Here is a 24,202-nt window from a genome sequence, read left to right as displayed (position 1 = left end):
TCAGTTCACAGCAGGTACTCAAGTTCTCTTCATGATTATGATGATAACAGCATGGATTTTTTTTTCTTTTCCTTGTTTCTGAAGCTGGACGTTAGTGTAAGATGCCTCCTCAAAAGTGGAGTTGGTGAGAAGCCACTCTAGTTCAGAGATAAGAGGTTTCTAGGATCATTGCCCTCATCAGCAGGGATTGAGAACCCCACACTGTTTGGAGGAATTCAGTTATATTGGCAAGCCTAAGATCTCATTTAGCCTCAGAACCCTCAGAGATTTCTAGACTTATGTGAGATGTGGATTTTGATTTGGAAAACAGGGCCTAGCTGTGGGACAAAATGCAGTTAAATGACTCAGTTCAGGGCTAATGAGAAAAATCAGCAGCCTTCTCAAAAAGATCTCTTTGAGTTGTCTTGAGTCTTCATGATCATTTGGGTGGTTTTCTGTAGTGATTCTTTGTGTCTATTCTCATGAAACTATCCTCCCCTTCAGTATGTCATGCATATGCTCCTGGATTCAGAAAGTTCTGAGGAAAAATGTCGAATGGGTCCTTCTTTAGTTGCCCTTCATTTGGAAGTTTACGATCAGACGACATCAACTCTTCTCATCGTGAAAAATGTGGCCGACTTTCAGACCAGCATTCTAGAGCATTGTCGGTTTCCTCCTTCTCTAGTATAAAAAAGGGAATTAGGAAAGAAGGTAGAGTCATTTTTTCCCTCAAAAAGTGGGCAGACTTCGGAGAAAGCAGCGGTGGCTTTGGGCCTCTGAATGCCTTCCGGCATCATGGGGGCTCCACGTGGTCCCCAGCCCGCCGGCTCCGTCCTCGGTCCAAGAAACCTGTAGCTAATGGTCCCTGGAAGAGCTCTATGGGGAGATGGAAATTTTATTCCCCCTTTTACCATCTCTTCAAACCTTGGGGAAATTACCAGGTTTCTCTTCCTCTCTCTCCTTGTTGGAAGAAGGAATGATAATTATAATGGGGGCTTCTTTTTTTTATAATGGTATCTGTTAAGCGCTTACTATGTGTCAGGTACTGTCCTAAGCACTTGGGTAGATGCAAGTTAATCAAGTTGAACACAGTCCATGTCCCAAATGGGGCTCAGAGTGTTAATCCCCTTTTTACAGGTGAGGTAACTGAGGCCCAGAGTTGTGAAGTCCCTTGTCCAAGATCACTAGAGGGAGGGAGAGGAAGGTGGTCTTTTAGAAGGGCATATGCTATCACACTTATCCTCCGGGCTTCTTTCGGTACCACTGTCAGAGGCAGGTTATTGGGCTGGGAGGACTCTGCTTCTAGCCCAGGTGCCACTTATTGCCTGCCCTTCAACTGGGCTTTCACAAACTGCAGCCACAAATATGTTTTTGAAGAGGGAGTTCCAGAACTAGAAGTCAGACTGTCAGTCAAGGCTGCGATGACGATGATGTTGATGGTATTTATTCATCACTTACCACATGCCAAGCACCTTGGTGATTGCCTTCTAAGCTGTAAGCTCCTTGCGGTCAGGGAACGTGTCTACCAACTGGGCCACATACTCTCCCAAGTGCTTAGTACAGTGCCACGCACCCAGAAAGCGCTCAGTAAATACCACTGATTACCGGGGCAGATAGAAGACAGTCGGCCCTGACCCACACGGGGCTCGCACTCGAAGAGGGAGGGAGAATGGGTATCGAATCCCCACTTAATGGATGAGGAAAGTGAGGCTGGGAGAGACTGTGACCTGCCTGAGGTCATGTGGGAAATAAGTGGCAGAGATGAGGCTTTTTCTGCTAGGCCCTGCAAGCTTTTGCGGTCGCAGATGGTGAATCTTAATGCAGAGCGTCATCCTGGGATTTGGCAGAATGTCAGAGATGTAGGAGAGAAAGGGTTATGAAAGGGAAATAGAACTAACTATGTACAGAATGGTAGAGGGGTAAATATATCAATCAGTCAGTGGCATTTATCGAGTGCTTAGTGTGCGCAGAGCGCTGTACTAAGCACCTGGGAGAGTACAGTACAGTTGGTGAGGTAGACGTGGTCTCTGCCCTCAAGGAGCTTACAGACTCAAGGAGACTTCTAATAAACGAATGAAATGTTTCTGTGATTGACTTTTTATTGGTGGCTAAAGGGCAGGCATTTATTTTCTGTTCTCCTATCTGCAGCTTGTCATGCAGCAGACCCATTTCTGGTGCCATAAAAATCTCCAGTTGGGTTTTGTAGCCAATTATTTCAGCGGAATCAATCCTGATTTATACGGACTTTGAGGTAGGCGATAAGATAGCCCGCTATATGCCGTTTGTCAACACACGGAGTGTCTTTTCCTAATTCTGCCCATAGTGTTGGGAAGACGTCTTCCTCTTCAAAATAGAGGGTGGGATGGAACTGTATTAATATTCATGAATGTGATTTTTTAAGGGTTACAAAATAACGTTTCTTAGGAAGACTTACGGGAAGAAGGAACTAAAGTGAGTGAAGCTGTCATTCTTTTATTAAGATGCTCGATATTTTCGTGCGGTGGAGATGTAGAGACCAAATGGAGGTCAGAACCCTCTGAAAGAGAGTTTATCCCAAGTGTTGTTTTATGAACGTTAGGTTCTTTTTTGTGTTTGGTTTTCTATGGTATTTGTTCAGCGCTTATATGTGCCAGGCTCTGTACTAAGCACTGGGATAGATACAAGATAATCAGGTTGGACACAGTCTGTGTCCCATGTAGGGCCACGGTCTTAATCCACATTTTACAGATGAGGGAACTGAGTCGCAGAGAAGTGACATGACTTGCCTGAGGTCATTCAGCAGACAAGTAGTGGAGCCAGGATTAGAAACCGGGTCCACCTGAGTCCCAGACCCAGGCTACAGCATTTATTTTATAACACTTTTTGACAGACCGGGGAGTATTAAAGGGTGTTTCAGGTGGGCTCCTTTGATGTCCTAACTCCACTCAAATGGAGACATATATTCTGGATTTCAAGGAGGGACCTGTTTCAAATGGTTCCATCCCAGACCCACTGTTAATAGAGAGCTTCTTTACTGAAAAGTGTTTGTTTTTAACTGAGAAAGCTTCAGGGCTGATATAGACTCCAGATGGAGAAGGTTTCGAGAATAGAATCAAGGCAGTTTCTACTCTCAGAAACCTCGGTCTTCTTTAAAATCCTTTTTTCAGTTTTACAGTTCCCAGGAGAAGGTAGAATTGAGGAGTCTTTGCTTTAGGAAGTGTATCTAGATTTTAGAAGCCCAAGGCAGCATCCTCTGCCTTGATCCCACTAGCCTCCAGATCCGAACTGGGGCGGCGACCCACGGCCCTCGAGCCGAACCCGGCTCTGCTCCGTTCCGGGTCGGGCTCTGGAGCCCAGGTGCCCACGGGATCGGCACCGGGAGGATGAAGCTGTCAACTTCACCCCTCAAACTTTGGGGATGGGAAAAAGCCCGTCCACCCTGTTCCCTGAGGCCAGGTGGGGGCAAGAGGGCACCTGGAGGACTCCTGGGGTGACTGACCCCCGGCCCACGTCCTCCCCTTGGCCTGGAATGCCCTCCCTCCGCACATCATCATCATCAATCGTATTTATTGAGCGCTTACTATGTGCAGAGCACTGTACTAAGCGCTTGGGAAGTACAAATTGGCAACACATAGAGACAGTCCCTACCCAACAGTGGGCTCACAGTCTAAAAGATAATAATATTGGTATTTGTTAAGCGCTTACTATGTGTCAAGCACTGTTCTAAGCGCTGGAGTAGATACAAGGTAATCAGGTTGTCCCAGGGGGGCTCACAGTCTTAATCCCCATTTTACAGACGAGGGAACTGAGGCCCAGAGAAGTGAAGTGACTTGCCCAAAGTCACACAGCTGGCAATTGGTGGAGCCGGGGTTTGAACCCATGAACTCTGACTCCAAAGCCCGGGCTCATTTCCACTGAGCCACGCACATCCGCCAAGCTAGCTCCCTTCCTCCCTTCAAACCCTACTGAGAGCTCACCCCCTCCAAGATACCTTCCCAGACACCCCCTTTTCCCTCTCCTCCTCCCCATCCCCCCTGCCCTAACTCCTTCCCCTCCCCACAGCACTTGCATATATTTGTACAGATTTATTACTCTATTTATTTTACTTGTGCGTATTTACTATTCTGTTTTGTTAATGATGTGCACATAGCCATAATTCTATTTGTTCTGACGATTTTGACACCTGTCTACATGTTCTGTTTTGTCGTCTGTCTCCCCCTTCTAGACTGTGAGCCCGTTGTTGGGTGGGGACCATCTCTATATGTTGCCAACTTGTACTTCCCAAGAGCTTAGTACAGTGCTCTGCATACAGTAAGCGCTCAATAAATACGATTGAATGAATGAATGAACCGGGCCCTGCTGGGGAAGGAAATGGGTGGTCCCGTCATCTTCCCCCATCAGGGGAAGGAAGCATTCAGCTCAGGGAGAAGTAGCATAACACAGTGGATAGAGCATGGGAGTGGGAGTCCGAAAGTCATGGGTTCTAATGCCGGCTCCGCCACTTGTCTGCTATGTGACCTTGAGCAAGTCACTTCACATCTCTGGCCCTCAGTTACCTCATCGCTGAAATGGGGTTTGAAACTGTGAGCCCCACGTGGGACGGGGCTGTGTCCAACTCGATTTGCTTGTATCCAGCCCAGCGCTTAGGACAGTGCCTGGCACATAGTAAACGCTTAACAAATAGCATCATTATTCTTATTATTCCAAGCAATCATCTTCCCTTTCTCCTTGCCCCCATTTTCAAGAAATCAGTCAATCAGTGGTATTTATCATGATGATGATGATGATGATGATGATGATGATTTATTGAGCCCTTACTGTATGTGGAGCGTTTTGGAAGCGCACGATAGAACTGAAGTGGTAGATATGCTCCCTGCCCAAATTGAGTTTACAGTCTAATGGGGGAAACAGACGTTAATATAAATGCATTATGGATATGGACATAAGTGATATGAGTCTGACAGGGGAGGGCAAGCACATTTGCTTTAATTATTATTATTATGGTACTTGTTAAGGGTTTGCTATGTGCCAAGCACTGTTCTGAGCTCCGGGGTAGGTATGAGTTAATCAGGTTGGAAATAGTCCCTGTCCCACTTGGGGCTCACGCTCTTAATCCCCATTTTACAGATGAGGGAAATGAGGCCCAGAGATGTTAAGTGATTTGCCTAAGGTCCCACAGCAGACGTAGTGGAGTTGGAATTAGGACCGAGGCCCTTCCGGCTCCCAGGCCCGTGGTCTGTTCTCTAATCCATGCTACTATGGTTAGTTTTAGGTTTGCAGGTTCTTTCCCTCCCCAGAAACTTTCCTTCCAAACCTGGGTCTCTCCATGCCCTCTCTTTATACCTCCTCTGCCCACCCCATCTTTCTGGGGTTAGGGAACTGCCACCTAATACTTTTCTCCTAAAGTTGAGTGCCAGCCAAGCCGTTTCGTCTGCAGCTGGAATCAGGACGAACACCCTGCACCTTTGAATGTGTAAACGTGTGAAGCATTGCCACTCTGGCCTCTCCCTCCCCTCTCTTTCCCAAATAGAAATTAAGGAGAGAACGGGAACTGTTTTGTTTCCTTCCCTCCCTCTCTAGTGCTTCCCCACACCCTTTAATTATGAGCATTTCGTAGGGACTCCACGGTGAATCCGGGGAGGTCGATTTAATGCGTGTTGAGTTTATACCATGGGGTGTTTGCACACAACCACCTGCTCCAACGTTGTGTTCGGCTCTTCCGAAGGAAAAGGTTGTTGAACTTTGCCCTTGATAGAGCTGAACGCCATTTCAGGGTCATTTTCGGTGACATATTTGCAGCCTCTGTAGATGACACCAAAGACTGGCCTTTTTTTCAAGTCTCAATTATTCCGGTAGTGGCTCAGGCTAGAGGTAATCCATCACCGGGCTTTTAGTTGGGCTTTATGTGTATTTTTAATTTCATCAAATGTCATGCAGTTTTATTTTTTCCTTGCACTGCTGTTCACCAGTGAAATTTCCGAAACCGAAATGTTATATTAAATTGGGTCTCAAAGACTTAGGATAAAGTAAGACTACTACAACCAGAAAGGTGAGACTTTCTGAGGAAGTAGATGTGCAGAGTCTTTAGCTGTTCTGTGCTGAGGTTTTCTTGGGGTTTTTTTCTGTGGAGAAACTATGAAGGGTCTTGTTTTTCCACTACGACTTCAGACTTCTCTGGTAAGATGATCTTTTGCCGGCTCAAGACCACAACAGTGACACTGTGACTTTTTCACTGTTGTCAGCCTCTCATCTGTAAACTCACTGTGGGCAGGGAATGTGTTGTACTCTGGAGAAGCAGTGTGGCTCAGTGGCAAGGGCCCGGGCTTTGGAGTCAGAGGTTATGGGTTCAAATACCGGCTCTGCCAATTGTCAGCTGTGCGACTTTGGGCAAGTCACTTAACTTCTCTGGGCCTCAGTTACCTCATCTGTAAAATGGGGATGAGGACTGTGAGCACCCCATGGGACAACCTCATCACCTTGTAACCTCCCCAGAGCTTAGAACAGTACTTTGCACATAGTAAGCGCTTATTAAATACTATCATTATTATTATTATTAGAGTGGTATTTATTCAATCATTCATGCATTCAGTTGTGTTTATTGAGTGCTTACTGTGTGCAGAGTACTGTACTAAGCATTGGAGAGAGTGCACTGCAACAATAAACAGACACATTCCCTGCTCACAGTGCGCTTACAATCTAGAGGTGGAGAGACAAACATCAATGCAAATAAATAAGTTGCATGTAAAAGTACTCTAGGGCTGGGATGGGGGAAGAATCAAGGAAGCATCCTCCTCCCCATCACCCCCCACTCCCTCCCTCCGCCCTACCCTCTTCCCCTCCCCACAGTATTTATGTATATTTGTGCATATTACTCTTACTCTATTTGACTAATGTGTATATATTTATAATTCTCTGTATTCTGATGGTATTGACACCTGTCTACTTGTTTTGTTTTGTTGTCTCCCCCTTCTAGACTGTGAGCCCGTTGTTGGGTCGGGGCTGTCCCTATATGTTGCCAAATTGTACTTTTCAAGCGCTTAGTACAGTGCTCTGCACACAGCGCTCAATAAATACGATTGAATGAATGAATGAAAGCAAGTCAAAGTCATGTAGAAGGGAGTGGGAGAAGAGGAAACAAGGGGCTTAGTCTGGGAAGGCCTCTTGGAGGAGATGTGCCTTCAGTAAAGTTTTTAAAGGTGGGGAGAGTAATTTGTCTGTTGAATTTGGGGAGTGAGGGTGTTCTAGGCCAGAGGCAGGATATTGAGTGCTTACTGGGTGCAGAGTGTTTGGAGAGTGTACTGAGTGTTTGGGAGAATAGTAATGTATAATAATTATGGTACTGGTTAAACATTTATTACGTGCCAAGCATGTCCCAGGCACTGGGGTAGATACAAGGTAATCAGGTTGGACACAGTCCCTGTCCTACATGGGGCTCACACTCTTAATTCCGATTTTACAGATGAGGGTACCGAGGCCCAGAGAAGTGAAGTGCCTTGTCCAAGGTCACACAGCAGACACATCACAGAGCTGGGATTAGAACCCCAGTCCTTGTGTTACTCCCGTGCTGTCAACCTGATGAACTTGTATCTACGCCAGTGCTCAGAGCAAGGCTTGGCATATAGTAAGAGCTTAACAAGCAGCATGGCTTAGTGGAAAGAGCACGGGCTTGGGAGTCAGAGGTTGTGGGTTCTCATTCCGGCCCCGCCACTTATCAGCTGTGTGACTTTGGGCAAGTCGCTTAGCTTCTCTGTGTCTCAGTTACCTCATCTGTAAAGTAGGGATTAAGACCGTGAACCCCATGTGGGACAACCTGATGACCTTGTATATCCCCCAGTACTTAGAACAGTGCTTGGCACATAGCGCTTAACAAAAACCATCATTATTATTATTATTATTGTAATTACTAATCCACTGATTTTTCTCAGCTTGACATAAGCACCAGCTGTTGAAGTACTTAACCCAGTTTTTGTCTGTGGTCAGTGCTCTAGACCACGCTATGCAGAGCAGGTTCAATTAGGTGTGGTTTGTACCTTTCCTCCTCTTCCTTTCTCCCTCGGATGAATCACCTCAAACCCTGCACCCCCTCCAGAGAGGAGCAGCTTAGCCTTAGCAAGAAGGAAAGATGGTTTTCCAGCCAGAGATCATCTCCGACTCTGAGAGAGGCTGTCCTGAGGGGAGGCCAGAGATCTTGCCTGGATCAGATTTGACAGGTGCAGACAAGCCAGGCACAAGTCTGTTGGTGACATCAGCCTAAATGAGGCTGAGCTCAGCGGCCGGGCCAGAGAGAAGAGCCAGCCGCAAGACGGCCGGATCGAAAGGGATGGGGAGAGGCAGGCCGTGGGAGAAGGCCAGGGCCCGAGGAATCGGGGTTGACGCCTCGGGGGAGGTGAAGCGAGGGTGAAGTGGTTTAGGTGGTCCAGGGGGTGCTTTTTGGCCTTAGTAGGCTCGGGGTGGTTTAAGCACTATCATAGGTTTGCGATTCAAATAATATCTGGAAAAAGAAAAAGCCGAAAGCTGAAGTGTCCAGTCGTCGAGGAAAAAGGAAGGAGGCTTATGGTAAAAATTGAAATCCGATTCTGGGTTCTTTTATGTTCTTTTGGTAGTGAAATATGTGGTTGACCCGTTGCCTGCTTAAGGGCGTTTTCCTTTTTTCCAAAAGCAAAGGCGATGATTTTCAAAATGAACAAAAAATGTAACCCCAATCTCCATTGTAGAGGGCGAAGAAATCTACTCTTGTCTTTGAATTTTTGAAAACTGTGGTCCCTTTGATCTCCTAGACCTGAACTTAGTGTAAAGAAATTAGCTGTCGTCTTCAACTTGTAGTGAACTCCAGCCCCTGTATAATCCAGTAGCACTTAAAATGTAGAAATCTGTAAAGTATCCGCGATCTCCTTGTGGGCAGGAGTAGGGTCTACTTCCTCTATCACACTCTACCAAGTGCTTAAAATAGGGCATAGTAAGCAATCAATCAATACTGTTGATCAGTTGATTGACTGATTGGAATCAAGCATATGAGGTTACAACCTCTGAGTAGCATTTTTAAAAATTTTGCCTGTGTCAAGTATTTAGTGACATCTTTGAAGATGCATTACAATGTTACCGCTCCTAGTATCCATCTCCTCTGGCTTGGCAGGCCTAAGTAATGGTACATGAGACCTACCCAATCCAGGACTCACTGTGTTGTTTGGAAGTGAGCTAATACCCCATGGGGGAGTCACACGCTTTCTGCCACCCCCGTCCCCCATCCCCCAATATGTCAGTGTTAAATTCTGCTGGCGGAGATAACATGCTGCTTCTCTGAACGCTTTTGAAGTCTGAAGTCCGTGGTCACATCCTCTTCCTGAACTGAAAAACCGCCTTAGCAACTGTTCGCTGCGGTATAGCAAGGGTTCCGCCCTACAAGTGACTCTTCCCTAGTCACTTTGGAGAGCGGCTCATACCAAAGAACTACTGGGTGTCTCTTGGGTTGCCTAGCTTCCGATCGATTGGTAGTTATCTATTTGACGATGCCCGGGTGGGAGGTTGGGATTAATCAAAATGTGACCCTCACTGACTCACAAAATTTGTGCATTTGAAAGTCCAGCCGTGCCCACTTGAGTTTTAAAATATTTCATTTTGGCCCCATCCCAAAAGTAATAATTGTAGTATTTAAGTGCTTACTATGTGCCAAGTGCTGGGGTGGATACAAGCAATTTGGGTTGGACACAGTCCCTGTCTCATGTGGGTTCACAGTCTCAATCCCCATTTTACAGATGGAGGGAACTGAGGCCCAGAGGAGTGACTTGCCCAAGGTCACACAGCAGACAAATGGCAGAGCCAGGATTAGAACCCATGATTCCCAGGCCTGTGCTCTATCCACTCTGCCATGTGTGACCCTCTGATCCCCTTCTCCACCACGCCGCCTCCTGGGTATTGTTGAGTGGCACGTTGGCAGCAAGTGCAAGTAGCTAGTTTAGCTCTCGAGAGCATCTTCCATGACCACCAGTCTCCCCTCTGCCCTGGGATATGTGGGTGGTTGTTGGAGGGGGGCTGCTGGAAATGGAGGCCCAGAGCCACCCCAAATTTACGCCTCTGTCGGTCTCTGGGCTGGGGGAGGAGGGGTGCGAAAGGTACGTGTTCTTGCCTCACAGTGAATATTCTGAATTCTCAGAACCTCTGCAGGAATCTCATTTTCCTGCCCGTAAAAAAACAAATGACCCCAGAGAAGTCGTACACTGACCGTTTCCTTCCTTAACCTTCAGTCTTCCCATGGGGCTCAGCTCAGTGACATTGTGTTTGTCCCAGTTCGTGAGGTATATTTGAACCCAGGACTCTGTCTCCCTCCCATACACTTTCCCAAATTCTAACTTGTGGGTGATATTTGAACAAAGTTGAGTGGTCCACCTGCCTTTGTTTGCATCTGGGTGATCCCGACATGTTAAGGACTCCTGACCCTACTTCTAATGACAGCGCCAGAGCAACATTCCGGTTTGCCCAGTCTCTTCAAACGATTTTGCAACCACAAGGGCCGAATTTAATTTTTTTTTTCCTTAATAGTAGTTCATTTATTCATTCAATCGTATCTATTGAGCGCTGTGTGCAGAGCACTGTACTAAGCTGTTGGAAGTACAAGTTGGCAACATATAAAGACAGTCCCTCCCCAACAACGGGCTCACAGTTTAGAAGGTAGTTGTTAAGCACCTACTGTTTGCCAGGCACTGTACTAAGCGCTGGGGTAGATACAAGCTAATCAGATGGGACACAATCCCTGTTCCGTAGGGGGCTTCCAAGCTTAATCCCTTTGCAGGTGAGGTAACTGAAGCCTAGGGAAGTGACTCGCCCAGATTCACACAGCAGATGAGTGCCAGAGTTGGGATTAGAACCCAGATCCTAGTGCCTCTACTTGGCCACGCTGCTTCTAAAGGATCTCAGGGATCCCTTTTGGGCAAGGGCTGGGTGTATCAATCCCATAGTAGTGAGCTCTCTCAAATGCACGATGCAGTGCCCTGCACCCAGTAAGCATTCAGTTAGTACCATTGATTAACTAATTGAGGTCGATAAAATTGCACCTTCTAGTTGCAATTTAGACTCCCAGTTTATGCCTGTCATTCGAATGGGAAGAATCCAAGTTCTAGACTGTGAGCCTGTTGTTGGGTAGGGACCGTCTCTATATGTCACCAGGTTGTACTTCCCAAGCGCTTAGTACAGTGCTCTGCACACAGTAAGCGCTCAATAAATACCATTGAATGAATGAAAGTGCTGAATTCATTTAAAAAAAAAGAAAATTTTCTAGTTTGCTTAGGGTTCGTTCTGCCAACATACTACAGTACTCCTCTCATTGACTTCCACTCGCCTTTTCAGTTCACCCTCCTCACTGTTCTTGGTCTGAATGGTTTTGCTTGTAAAGTGTCAGTTTTCCTCCTTTTATAATTGTGGAAAAATGGATTGATTTCGGTCATGTCCTTCATCACCAGTGAAATTTATCGAGTGCTTACTGTGTCTGTGCAGATCATCTGTCATCACTTCCTAAAAAGCAGTGAGTGTGTAGCAGTTGGCTGCTTGGGTAACACTTGATAGACATCTGAAACCAACTAATGTGTAACTAAGGCAATTAATACCTTGTATTTAGCGAGCTAACAAAAAAAACCAAACACTTAATTTGAACCATCTAGGGTCAGCATCCCCAAGGCTTTCTGCTGCAAGGTGGCCACAAAACAAGTCATTTTTGTAATAATAATAATAGTTGTAGTATTTCTTGCGCTTACTATGTGCCATGCCCTGTAGTAAGCTCTGGGATCGATCCAAGCCAACAGGTTGAACAGAGTCCCTGTCCTACATGGAGTTCACAGTCTTAATTCCCATCTCACAGATGAGGGAACTGAGGCCCAGAGAAGTGAAGTGACTTGCCCAAGGTCACCCAGCAGACAAGTTGCGAAGCTGGGATTAGAGCCCAGGTCCTTCTAACTCCCAGGCCTGGGCTTCATCCACTAGGTCACACTGCTTCAAGATGGGTAGTCAAAGCAGAGAGGCCTAATAAGACTAAGGAATGCATCCGCTCTTTCTTAATATAATATAGAAGATGGTTTCCAGTTTCTCATATCTTCTTGGGTCTCATTGAGAGAATGTATGGGATCTGGGGGAGTTATTTCAGGGCTATGAAAACAATTGAGACTTGTTGTCAATGCTGGGAAAAGTTATAGTAGTGAGCATTGAGCATTCCCCGTTAATCCCCGCCCGAGACACGGGCACTATTGGATCTGCCGACCTGCTGGCTCGGGTGGCAACGTGGGCATCTCCATTTAAGTGGTCTTATGCCGGCGTGTCGGTTCCAACCCATAGTGACACCATGGACATATCTCTCCCCGAACGCCCCGCTCTCCGTCTGCAATCGTTCTGGTAGTGGATCCATAGAGTTTTCTTGGTAAAAATACGGACGTGGTTTACCATTGCATCCTTCCGCGCAGTAAACCTAAGTCTCGGCCCTCGATTCTCTCCCACGCCGCTGCTGCCCAGCGTGGGTGAGCCTTGACTTGCGGCAGATTGTCTTCCACTCGCGAGCCACTGCCCAAGCTCAGAATGGAAGGGGTATGCCTCTGCTTGACTCTCAGAGCCGAGACTGGTAGAGTCCTGGAAACTTTAAGTTGGCCATTGCGAATTCTGGTCTTCGGGCTCCCTTTCTAGGCGTTGGGTTCTGTCCTGTGGTTTACCTGAATGGTTGTTGTGTTCTCTCTCTTTCAGACCTAATACAGTGCACAAATGAAATGAATGTGAATATTCCACAGCTGGCAGATACCCTCTTTGAGAGGACCGCCAATAGTAGTTGGGTCGTAGTATTCAAGGCTCTAATTACAACACACCACCTCATGATGTATGGAAATGAGGTAAGCCTCTTAGGAACGGGAATGTCTCTTCCCGTCCTCCCCCAACGTGTCTCATCCATCGGTCGGTGCTGCGTGAGGCCAGACAGGGCTGGTCGGTCAGTCGGATTTATTGAGCGCTCACTGTGTGCTGAGCACTGTACTGAGCGCCTGGGAGAGTACAGTGGTCCACGCAGGTCTTGGAAATGCCCAGACTGAGGGCGAATAGAGGCTAAGTTCATCAGTCATCTTTGTTGAACACTTACTGTGTGCAGAGCACTGTACAGAGCACTTGGGAGAGTACAGTATAACAGACACATTCCCTGGCCACAACAAGCTTACAGTCTAGAAGGAGGGAGACATTCACACGGCCTCTGCCTTCTACTGCGAGCCGAATCCTAATTCCCTCAAGCGGTTTTGCCGTGAACGGGTTGGTGGGAGAACTGATTGTACTCAGTTTTTCAAGTGACCTTGCGTGTGGATTCTAAAGATATATCATCCCGCCAAAATGCATGCCTACCATTTCACCAGTGTCAGAGCTAATATGTGGTAATTGGGAACGACTATTGTTATCCAGGAGAGTTTCATAAGTAATGCCATTTGATTGAACTTTTTGAGTAAAAATCTCATCCTGTTGTTTGGTTTTTTTTTCCCCCTTTTTTCTTTTGGTAGGGGGAAGGAGGAGGGGGACAGGATGGGAAGTGGTCCTAGATTTTTAGTTTAAACATGCACTTGGAAACTGGAGTTGACGAATGTGATTATTCTATAAATGATTTAGAGGGGGAAACTGGGTTTTTCCTGAGTTTACCCGTATGATTTAGGCAAGAGTAGGTAGGGTTGTTTTTTTTTCCAGTACCCAGAATTACCTGGGCATCTGCCTTGATTTTCCTGCCAATTTAGCTAGTGGAGCCTTGGCCCTGGATCATTTGGTATTAAAAGCATGCCTTTTGTTCACCCCCAACCCTTTCCCTTCTCTCTCTCTCTGGCATGTGTTATTTTTATATTTCCATTGCCTTTTCTGGTTCTAATGAATGTATGCAAGTGTGTTTCGAAAGCTGAAAAGAAAGTGCAAATGTTGGAAGACTAAGACACAATGGATTCGAAGCAGGCTTTACAATTTGAACCCTGGTGTTGATCATCCAAAGGGCCTCACTGACAGGAAAGATCTCTCCGACATTTCCATAATCATTTGGAAATCCGTCTCAGCAAATCCATTATTCAGTGTAACCCCATTGAACCTTTTAGTTCTCTGTGGCTGAACAGATAGGGGTGGTGGATGTATTAAGGTGAAAATCCCGTAGACTGTAAGCTCCTTGTAGGCAGGGAACGTGTCTACAAACTCTGTTGTATTGTACTCTGCCAGGCACTTAGCGTACAGTGCTCTGCACACAATAAGCGCTCAATAAAATCACTCACTGGTTGATTAAAATGCAAGATTGTGCGCTCCTCATTTTAGAATTGCTTAAAACCCAAAATATATGGCAAGTTGTTATTTTAAGAAAACATCTTGGCAGTAGACTTGAAAAGGGGCAACCAGTTTTCAGCAGGGGTGCCATTAACCTCACACACACCCCTCAGAAAAATACACCCAGGAAGACTGTTATGCGAAGTGCAGTATGTGTGGACTTTGTCGTCATCATCATCATCATCAATCGTATTTATTGAGCGCTTACTATGTGCAGAGCACTGTACTAAGCGCTTGGGAAGTACAAATTGGCAACATATAGAGACAGTCTCTACCCAACAGTGGGCTCACAGTCTAAAAGGGGGAGACAGAGAACAAAACCAAACATACTAACAAAATAAAATAAATAGAATAGATATGTACAAATAAAATAAATAGAGTAAAAAAAATATGTACAAACATATATACATATATACAGGTGCTGTGGGGAAGGGAAGGAGGTAAGATGGGGGGGATGGAGAGGGGGACGAGGGGGAGAGGGAGATGTCTAAGGTCATCGTGCCCGTATACGAGGACTGCCTCATTTTCAGAATCAGACGGTTGTGTTTTTTGAATGCTGACTGTGTGCAGTGCACTGGACTAAGCGCTTGGGAGAGTACAGTATAACAGAGTCGGCGGACACATTCCCTGCCCACAATGAGCTTAGCGTCTAGAGGGAGAAGTAGGAAAGTGCCCCACCAGTACTGCTGCCTCAGTGTCTGGACTGAAGTGGCTTTCTAAAAACACTCTGTGTTTCTCCTTAAATTGCAGAGATTTATCTCGGCCTGGTCTACACTCAGCTGCGGGTTTAGGAGTAGCAGCGTGGCCCAGTGGAAAGAGTGCGGGACTGGGAGTTAGAGGACCTGGGTTCTAATCCCGGCTCCACAATTTGGCTGCTGTGTGACCTTGGTCAAGCCATTTCACTTCCCTCATCTGTGAAATGGGGATTAAGACTGTTAGCCCCATGAGGGTCAGGGATGGTGTCCAACCTGATATCTACTCCAGTGCTTAGTCTTCCTCCTTCCCCTCCCCACAGCACCTGTATATATGTATATATGTTTGTACGTATTTATTGCTCTATTTATTTTATTTGTACATATTCTATTTATTTTATTTCATTAATATGTTTTGTTTTGTTGTCTCTCTCCCCCTTCTAGACTGTGAGCCTGCTGTTGGGTAGGGACCGTCTCTGTATATTGCCAACTTGTACGTCCCAAGCGCTTAGTACAGTGCTGTGCACACAGTAAGCGCTCAATAAATACGATTGAATGGATGAATGGCATGTAGTGAGCATTTAAGGAATAATATTTGGAAAAAATGGCATTATTTAAGTTTTGAAGAATTTGCTCCTGGAACTACTTATGGGTGTTTCAAATAAAGAATGTAGTATTGTTCACTCCCTTTCTCCCTTCGTGATCCACTCCGAGGCAGCCGAATGACCTACACTCTGAAATCCCAAGATTCGGAGTTTGTAACTTGTGAAGGAATTATATTTGGGCGAGAAAACTAATTTTAGATTACCCCGATTTTTTTTCTGTCTCACAGCGATTTATCCAGTATCTTGCATCCCGAAATACTTTGTTCAATTTAAACAACTACCTGGATAAAAGTGCCATGCAGGGTAAGAATATTTCTCTTGCGGAAACTTCTGTACCTCATGAAAAATAATTGAGTGAGACAACATTATAAGCCTGCAGTAGGAAAAGAGAGGTAGTTATAGTTTGCAAAGGGACCAATCTATTGCATATTTTGATTGGGTTTATAATTCTATTATTTCTTCCAAACTGCATGTATGTTTTTAGAGGGAGTTTGGGTTTCCTGTAGGTCTTTTTGATCCCTTCTTTCACATTAGGTGTGTGTGTATGAATGAATATCAGAGATAGTGGACAATTCCTGAGGTTTGCAAAAGAAGCATCTGACTGCTGAGGTGAGGATGACAAAGAATTGCTCTAATTTAATGGCAGCATATATGGACCTCAAAAAGAGACCACATAATTTCATTACGTACTTCTATTTTGAGGTTTCAAGCATAAAGGTTGTTGAAACTGGGAAAGATGGAAAAACAGTCCTTGTTTGATTGAAAGTGTGATTGTTGAGAGAAGTTCACATTAGCAGGGAACATTGACCAGCAGCTATTTGTTGGATTTGATGTTGATTGGTGGAAAATGTGAAATAACTGGATTTTTTTTCCTTTTCAGGTTATGATATGTCTACCTTTATCAGGCGATACAGCAGATACTTGAACGAAAAAGCACTTTCATATAGGCTGGTAGCAGTTGACTTTACCAAAATGAAACGAGGGTAGGGTAGTTCTTCTTTCAGTTTTTCAAGTTGCGGGAAGATTTCCAACCTAGCAGAGCTCAAAGTGCAGCGCGTTTAAAAAAAATAAGTGTGATCGTAGCAATGTTTCTCGTGCCCGATATTTATGGGACATTTACCGTTGTACACCTTGTAGGATAGATGGAGTGATGAGAACTATGAATACCGAAAAACTGCTGAAAACACTTCCAATTATACAGAACCAGCTCGATGCTCTTCTCGATTTTGATGTAAGCATCTCAGAGCGACTTTTGTTTGCAAACACGATATCCTAGGCGGGGGGTAGGGAGGAAGGAGGGGGCGGGGCTGAATGCACAGGGAAAGTTTCACCCCCGTATCGATGATCAGTTTTATTTCTGTTTCCACTACAGGCAAATCCAAATGAACTGACCAACGGGGTAATAAATGCAGCCTTCATGCTTCTCTTTAAGGATTCCATTAGGCTGTTTGCAGCTTATAACGAGGGGATTATTAACCTGTTAGGTAAGTCAAATAAAAAGCGTGGTTCTTTGCAGAAAGTATTAACGGGAAGAAATTCAACATGCCTTAAAGCAGTTCGTATTTTGGTCACTGATCTCAGGGCCGTCGACGCCAAAGATGTTTAAATGGTGGCTTTGGGCTGGAAACAGCAGACCTCCTTGAGGGGTTGCCGTCTTCTGTGTTCCAAACGATGAGGTGACATTTCTGGCAATGCTGAGCCCTAGATTTTGCTCATTTCTGAGCGATCTGTCATTAAGGAGATTCGACTTGGGACGTTTTTCCAGTCCCCCTCAACCCCCTTCCTGCCATCCTGTGATGGAAGAGCATGGCAACGGTCTTCTCTCCTGCTAGTCTTCTCCTCTTGACCCTATTTCTACAGAAAGGAAGCTTGGTGTGTATCTTAAAGCATTGGGCCCGATAGTTTTCAAATAGAAGCATCATGGGTTCTTAGAAGACTTGGTGGAATGTACTACGCACCCAAGGGGCTCAAAAAATACTATGGATTGATTGAGACACTGTATGCTTCCTCACCTCTTCTGCTTGAAGTGCAGGGCATTGCTGGCAAAAAGAAATCCAGACAGTGGGCTGACCTCATCCATCTCATTCATTCATTCAGACAGCCCCTTCCTTCCTCTCCCCCTCGTCCCCCTCTCCATCCCCCACATCTTACCTCCTTCCCTTCCCCACAGCACCTGTATATATGTATATATGGTTGTACATATTTATTACTCGATTGATTTATTTATTTATTTTACTTGTACATATCTATCCTATTTATTTTATTTTGTTAGTATGTTTGGTTTTGTTCTCTGTCTCCCCCTTTTAGACTGTGAGCCCACTGTTGGGTAGGGACTGTCTCTATATGTTGCCAATTTGTACTTCCGAAGCGCTTAGTACAGTGCTCTGCACATAGTAAGCACTCAATAAATACAATTGATGATGATGATGATTCCTTCATTCACTGTCAGTCAGTCCTATTTATTGAGTGCTTACTGTGTGCAGAGCACTGTCGTTGGCTTGAAAGCGCCCCATCACCTTGTCTCCTCCTACCTCACCTCGCTTCTCTCCTACAACCCAGTCAGCGCACCATGCCCCTGTCATGCTAACCTCCTCACCATGCCTTGATCTCGCCTGTCTCACCACCGACACCTGGCCCACATCCTGCCTCTGGCCAGGAACGCCCTTCCTCCTCATATCCTACAGACAGTGACTCTCCCCTGCTTCAAAGCCTTATTGAAGGCACATCTCCTCCAAGAGGCCTTCCCAGACTAAGCCCCCCTTTTCCTCATCTCCCACTCACTTCTGCTTCGCCCTGACTTGATGTCTTTGCTCTTCCTTCCTTCCAACCCCACAGCACTTGTTTACATATCTGTAATTTTATGTTTTTGTATTGATGTCTCTCTCCCCACTCTAGACTGTAAACTTGTTGTGGGCAGGGAACGTCACTGTTTTCTGTTACTTTCCCAGGCACTTAGTCCGGTGCTGTGCACACGGTAAGCGCTGTCAGCTGCTCTAGCTCTGTCCTCTGCTTCAGCCAGCAATGATGCTTCTCCACCCTTATCTGCTCCCACGCCCTTTGCCTGAGCCATCTGTTTCAATCCCCTGCCCCCCCCATCCATCTCCCTTAAATAACCTGGCCACGTACTTCTTCGGTTAAAATTGAAACCATCATCCTTGATCTCCCCAAAGACTCCTCAGCACCTCTCCAGTCCCTCCCTCCTCCCACATCAACTCTCCCGTCCTTCCCAGCGGCATTTCAGCTGGAGATCTTCTGCTCTACCCCATCTATCTGCGTTTCTGACCCTTGCCCACGACAAACGTACAGTCTACGGGGGGAGACAGACACTAATATAAATAAATTATGGTCATGTGCATAAATCACATCTTCAGGATGCCTTCTGTGACTCAGCCCTCAACTCCCGTATTTGATCCCTCCCCTTCTGCTTCGCCCATGTTATTGGATCAGTATCCCCTTAAGCATTTGAGAGTCACCCTAACCTCTAGCCTGATGCTTCATATTCTTATGCTCAGCCAAAGTTTACCCAGCTGTAATCTATTTTAATGTTTACCCCCCTACCTTTAGACCCTAAGATCCTTGTGGGCAGGGATTATGTCTACCAACTCTTGTCATATTGTACTCTCCCAGGTTCTTAGTACAGTGCTCTGCATGCAGTAAACACTCAGTCAATACCATTAGACACTTCTTGAGGATGTGAGCATTTTTTTTTCCTGTTGGCAGAGAAAACAGTGAACTTCTTTGATAATCGAAACAGATGGAAATGTGCATCCAGGACTCTCACTTAGCCTGAAATAGTATGTTAAATGAGTTCCCAAACTTTTCCTTCATTGAAATGATATACTGAACCTGTTGGCGATTTGTGTCTTTCAGAAAAGTACTTTGATATGAAGAAGAACCAGTGCAGGGAAGGATTGGATATTTATAAAAAGTTCCTAGCAAGAATGACTAAATTGTCCGAATTCCTGAAAGTTGCAGAGGTAAAGTAATCTCCCTAGATGATAAAGCTGTCATTTGGCTTTCTGCACTGGTACATTACCGTCTTCTCCGTAACTTTGAAAGATAACGCTTCACTTTCCCCTTCATCTTCCCACCCCCAGCCTGTTGGCACTACCTAATCTGCTGTTCAAATGACAAGTCTCAAATGGATTCCAGCGATGAAGGAAACCTCTCCTCTTCTGAAAAATCACTCTTGAATTGGATTTTCCTTGAATACCAATGATACATCACCCCACTCTCTACAGTAGTTTGAGAGGTCTACTAGTTAGACAACCCTCTGGAAATCCTAGAACAACTCTAAGACTCATTATATGACTCCAAAATGTAACGTAGCTGTTCTCCGCATTTGCAGAGTAGCGGGTGCCTCTCGCGTGAACCGTACTCTAAATTTAAATCTTTTTTTCCTAAATTAAATCTGAGTTTTCCGTCGCTGTGAAAACCGAATTAAGCTGGACATGGCAGCTAGCACAGGTACCAGTTCAGAAAGTCATGAATGTCGTTATACGTATTTTAGCGTATATGTAAACATTGCTCCCACGGTTCTTTCTTTTCGTTGCCACTGCATGTAGTAATGTGTACTTTTTGTTTCCTTTTTGTGAACCCAGCAAGTTGGAATTGATCAGGGTGACATTCCAGATCTAACTCAGGTCAGTGTACATTTCACATTTATTTAACCCAGCTTTTTTTGTCCTTTGTGTTTTACCAGTTGGTGTATTCAATCATATTCATTCTCTTCCATATATTTATATATGGAAATGTGCATGTTATTTCATCGTAATTGAATACCGTTCATCTATACGATTGTGTTTGGAATTGGGTGGGATTGGAAATGACCAGGTAAGGAGGGAATGGGGCATTATCTCTCTTCTCTTCCCCCTGCCCCCCCCAAAAATTGCCCTCTGCCCTCAATGACTCCTGCTAATGTAGCGCTCATATCTAGTGAGTTTCAACTTCATTTATTCTTTGATATTTATTAAGTGCTTACCATATATTAAGCACTAGGCTAAATATAAAATATTCAGAAGCAGCGTGGCCTAGTGAAAAGAATATGGCCTGGGTGTGAGAGGACCTGGGTTCTCCACTTGCCCCCTGGGTGACTTAGGGCCCCCGTCACTTCACCACTTCTCTGTGCCTCAGTTTCCTCATCTGTAAAATGGGGATTAAGACTGTGAGCCCCACGTGGGACAACCATGATTACCTTGTATCCCCCCAGCACTTAGAACAGTGCTTGGCACATAGTAAGGGCTTAAGAAATACCAACATTATTATAAGGCACACAGTGTTCACCCCCATTTTCCAGATGAGGTAACTGAGGCCCAGAGAAGTGAAGTGACTTGCCCAAGGTCATACAGCAGAGAGGTAGCAGAGCCAGAATTAGGACCCAGGTCCTCCGACTCCCAGGCTCATTCTCTTTTCACTAGGCCTGGAAGATAAAATTGGTTCCTTTTGCAGTCTCTTGGGTTTTTTTAAAACAATCCATGGGCATCAATTAGCAGCCCTGGAATTCTATCAAATCTCCCATTATAAGTATATACTCTTTCTCTCTGTTACCATTTTTTTTTAATGGAATTTATTATGTGCTTACAAAGCATCAGGCATTGTACTAAGCACTGGGTTAGATAAAAGCAAATCAGATTGGACACGGTTCGTGTTCCATGTGGGACTCGGAGTTTTAATCCCCATCTGAACGATGAGGTCACCAAGGCACAGAGAAGTGAAGTGACTTGCCCAAGGTCACACAGCAGACAAGTGCTGGAGCTGGGATTAGAACCCAGATCCTTCTGACACCCAGGCCCGGGCTCTATCACCTAGGCCATTTTGGTTCTCTGTTAATACAGAAGCAAAAGCTGAAAGACATTTGAGGGACATCTGGGAGAAGCAGCGTGGCTCTGTGGAAAGAGCTCGGGCTTTGGAGTCAGAGGTCATGGGTTCAAATCCCGGCTCCGCCAACTGTCAGCTGTGTGACTTTGGGCAAGTCACTTCACTTCTCTGGGCCTCAGTTCCCTCATCTGTAAAATGGGGATTAAGACTGTGAGCCCCCCGTGGGACAACCTGATCACCTTGTAACCTCCCCAGCGCTTAGAACAGAGCTTTGCCCATAGTAAGTGCTTAATAAATGCCATTATTATTATTATGTTTTATAAATGCTCCTGTTTCCTTTTTTGGACAACTCTTCCCCAAAGTAACTGCCCTTTGTGGTGCGCTTAACCCCATCCCTGACTTCTCTGCATTCTTTTTATTATCTGGTCAAATTGCTCTTTCTCCCCTCTTGATTTTGAACCAAAATGTGTCCCCTTCCCCCCCACCCCCCCGCCCAGTGACAGTGGGGGAAAAAATAATAATGATTAAATAAGGTTTGGGGTTTGTTTTTTGATAGTGCTGTTGTCCAATCTATAGTTTTCCAGATTTACCTTTCAGTGAATAATAGTAATAATAATTATAGTACTTGTCAAGTGCTTGCTATGTGCCGGGCACTGTTCTAAGCACTGAGATAGATACAAACTAATCAGATCAGACACAGTTCCTGTCCCTCGTGGGGCTCACACTCTTAATCCCCATTTTACAGTTGAGGAAACTGAGGCCCAGAGAAGCGAAATGACTTGTCCAAGGTCACACGGCAAACGTGGCAGAGCTGGGATTCGAACCCAGGTCCTTCTGACTCCCAGGCCCGTCCTCTGGGCACTTCGCCACGCTGCTCCTCACTGTTTCTCGGTGGACCAGCCTGCCTCCAGCAGCAGGGTATGGTGGGTGGGGGAGAGGTCAGCAAATAGCAGAAATTATGGTGAATTATAGCTCACTCCAGTCTGGGAAATCAGCGGGAACCACGTGATGAGTTTGTAGTGTCAACAGAGGCCCAGGAGAACATATTTTATAGATAATCTCTCATGGCAACTCCCTTATTATTATTGACCATCTTTTAACCTCACTGCATTCCCTCCTTTAGAAAGAGACTCAAATGCTTTGGGCATGTTTCCCCACTTCCTCTCCACCCTCCCTCCCGGCCCCTTCTCCATTTCAGGCAGGGTGAGCCCTTTAAGATCTCTAGATCAAATTGCTGTCCTAAGGATCCTTAGTGGGGAGAATTTTTTTGTTTCTCCTATTTCTAAGGATGCCTGCCGGATCCTGTCGCATACCTACAAATGTCTTTTAATTTAAACAACAGACTTTTCTGCTGAGCTCCGTCTTGGGCTGTAGTTTCATGCATGCCTGCTAAAAAGCAGCTAGTTGTTAGGTAGTAGCTAAAGCGTAATTAAAACTGAAATACTCTTCCTAATTCTTAGGAATTTCGACCAATCTAGCATGCTTGTTTTGTCAGCCTTCCCTGATTTGGACCGATTGCATTAAAGTCCAGTATGGATGATGTCCTTTCTTCTCGCCCCCGGCCCTTCTTCCTTACGTTCAGCATGAATTGAGTTTCTGCCTTTAACTTTAGCCAGATTCTCAGGTCATTTTTAGTTTTCCCCACTTAAACATTCTCCAGAATCAGAGTTTCATCGGTCCTTTTTGAGGTGGTGTAACTCCTTCAGGAGCTGACTGGTTTTTCTTTTTTTTTTTTTTAAATGATATTTGATAGGTGCTTTTTAAGCGCTGGGGTAAGTACAAGTTAATTAGGTCGGGCACAGTCCCTGTCCTGCGTGTAGCTCACAGTCCAAGTAGGAGAGAGAGCAGGTATCCCCAATTTCCAGTTGAGGAACAGAGAAGTGAAGTGACTTGCCCAGGGTCACACAGTGGACAAAGTGGCGGAGCCTGGAATAGAACCCAGGGTGATTCCCAGGCCCTTGTTCTTTCACCAAGGCTATATATCTCTGCTCTGTTGTTAATAACAATAATAATAATAGTAATAATAATGGTATTTGTTAAGTGGTTACTATGTGCCAAGCATGGTTCTAAGCCCTGAAGAGGAAACTGGTTCTGCCCTAAGAATGCACACACTATACCACTGCTGGTTTTTGAATCTGTTAATGCTCTTTGAATAGTTGTACCGCATTACAGGTTAGCTGAATTTTTTTTGTTTGTGGTTTTCTTTTTTTTTTTTTGCTTACCTCACCAAGTTAGAGAAATGGATATGTAGGTTAAAACATGCTCTGAAAAGTTTTTACAGAACTTACGGGTTCAGTTGAAAACAGAATGAGTATGAAAATCAAAATATGTACATTGAGGGACTAGTGTATTTCTCGAAATAGCCAAGAAAAGGAGTGACATTAAACTTTACAAATAGAGTGAGAGTTTTCAGTGTTACAAGAATAATATTGAGGCTTCAAAGTGAATGTCACCTCTAAATCACCAGTTGTGACCGTGAGCTACTTTTCATTATCAGAAAAATGACTGCACCCTAATTTCCCTTGCTTAGTTTGAGTGGTTCTGGAGCTCATCTTTGTTTTTATGTAAATTTGGGTGGCACGATGGACAGATCAGTATCAAAGTACAAAATTCTCACATGCGTGGGTGTGGTGTGGCAGCCAGCTGCTGGGGAAGAATTTAGCCATGGGGGAACCATTTGCTTAGAGCCGATTAGGCTTGATTAACTTGCTTTAGCGCTCAGCGCCTGGTAGAATTCATTCCGTTCCCGTGAACTTCAGAATTTTGAGCCGTTGCTTGTTTGATCTACCTCTTCTCTTGAACGGACTTAATATATCGTTGTGAATGTTT

General features: G+C 45.2%; 1 protein-coding gene across 3 annotated transcripts in view; it reads left to right on the top strand.

Moving 5' to 3' along the window:
• The window catches only part of LOC119930112 (phosphatidylinositol-binding clathrin assembly protein-like), a 57,085-nt gene that overhangs the window by 11,461 nt on the left and 21,422 nt on the right, over positions 1–24,202 (top strand). For all 3 annotated transcript variants that reach the window (XM_038748598.1, XM_038748597.1, XM_038748599.1), the window contains exons 2-8: positions 12,676–12,818; positions 15,784–15,859; positions 16,437–16,539; positions 16,694–16,787; positions 16,929–17,040; positions 19,427–19,533; positions 20,158–20,199. In XM_038748598.1, coding sequence (XP_038604526.1) covers positions 12,676–12,818; positions 15,784–15,859; positions 16,437–16,539; positions 16,694–16,787; positions 16,929–17,040; positions 19,427–19,533; positions 20,158–20,199 — 677 coding nt within the window. The remainder of the gene's footprint in view (positions 1–12,675; positions 12,819–15,783; positions 15,860–16,436; positions 16,540–16,693; positions 16,788–16,928; positions 17,041–19,426; positions 19,534–20,157; positions 20,200–24,202) is intronic.

The sequence above is a fragment of the Tachyglossus aculeatus genome, chromosome 6 (assembly GCF_015852505.1).
Source record: "Tachyglossus aculeatus isolate mTacAcu1 chromosome 6, mTacAcu1.pri, whole genome shotgun sequence".
In the NCBI taxonomy this organism is placed as follows: domain Eukaryota; kingdom Metazoa; phylum Chordata; class Mammalia; order Monotremata; family Tachyglossidae; genus Tachyglossus; species Tachyglossus aculeatus.
Note: the sequence above shows the minus strand (reverse complement) of the source record. Positions and strands in the feature narration are given on the sequence as shown.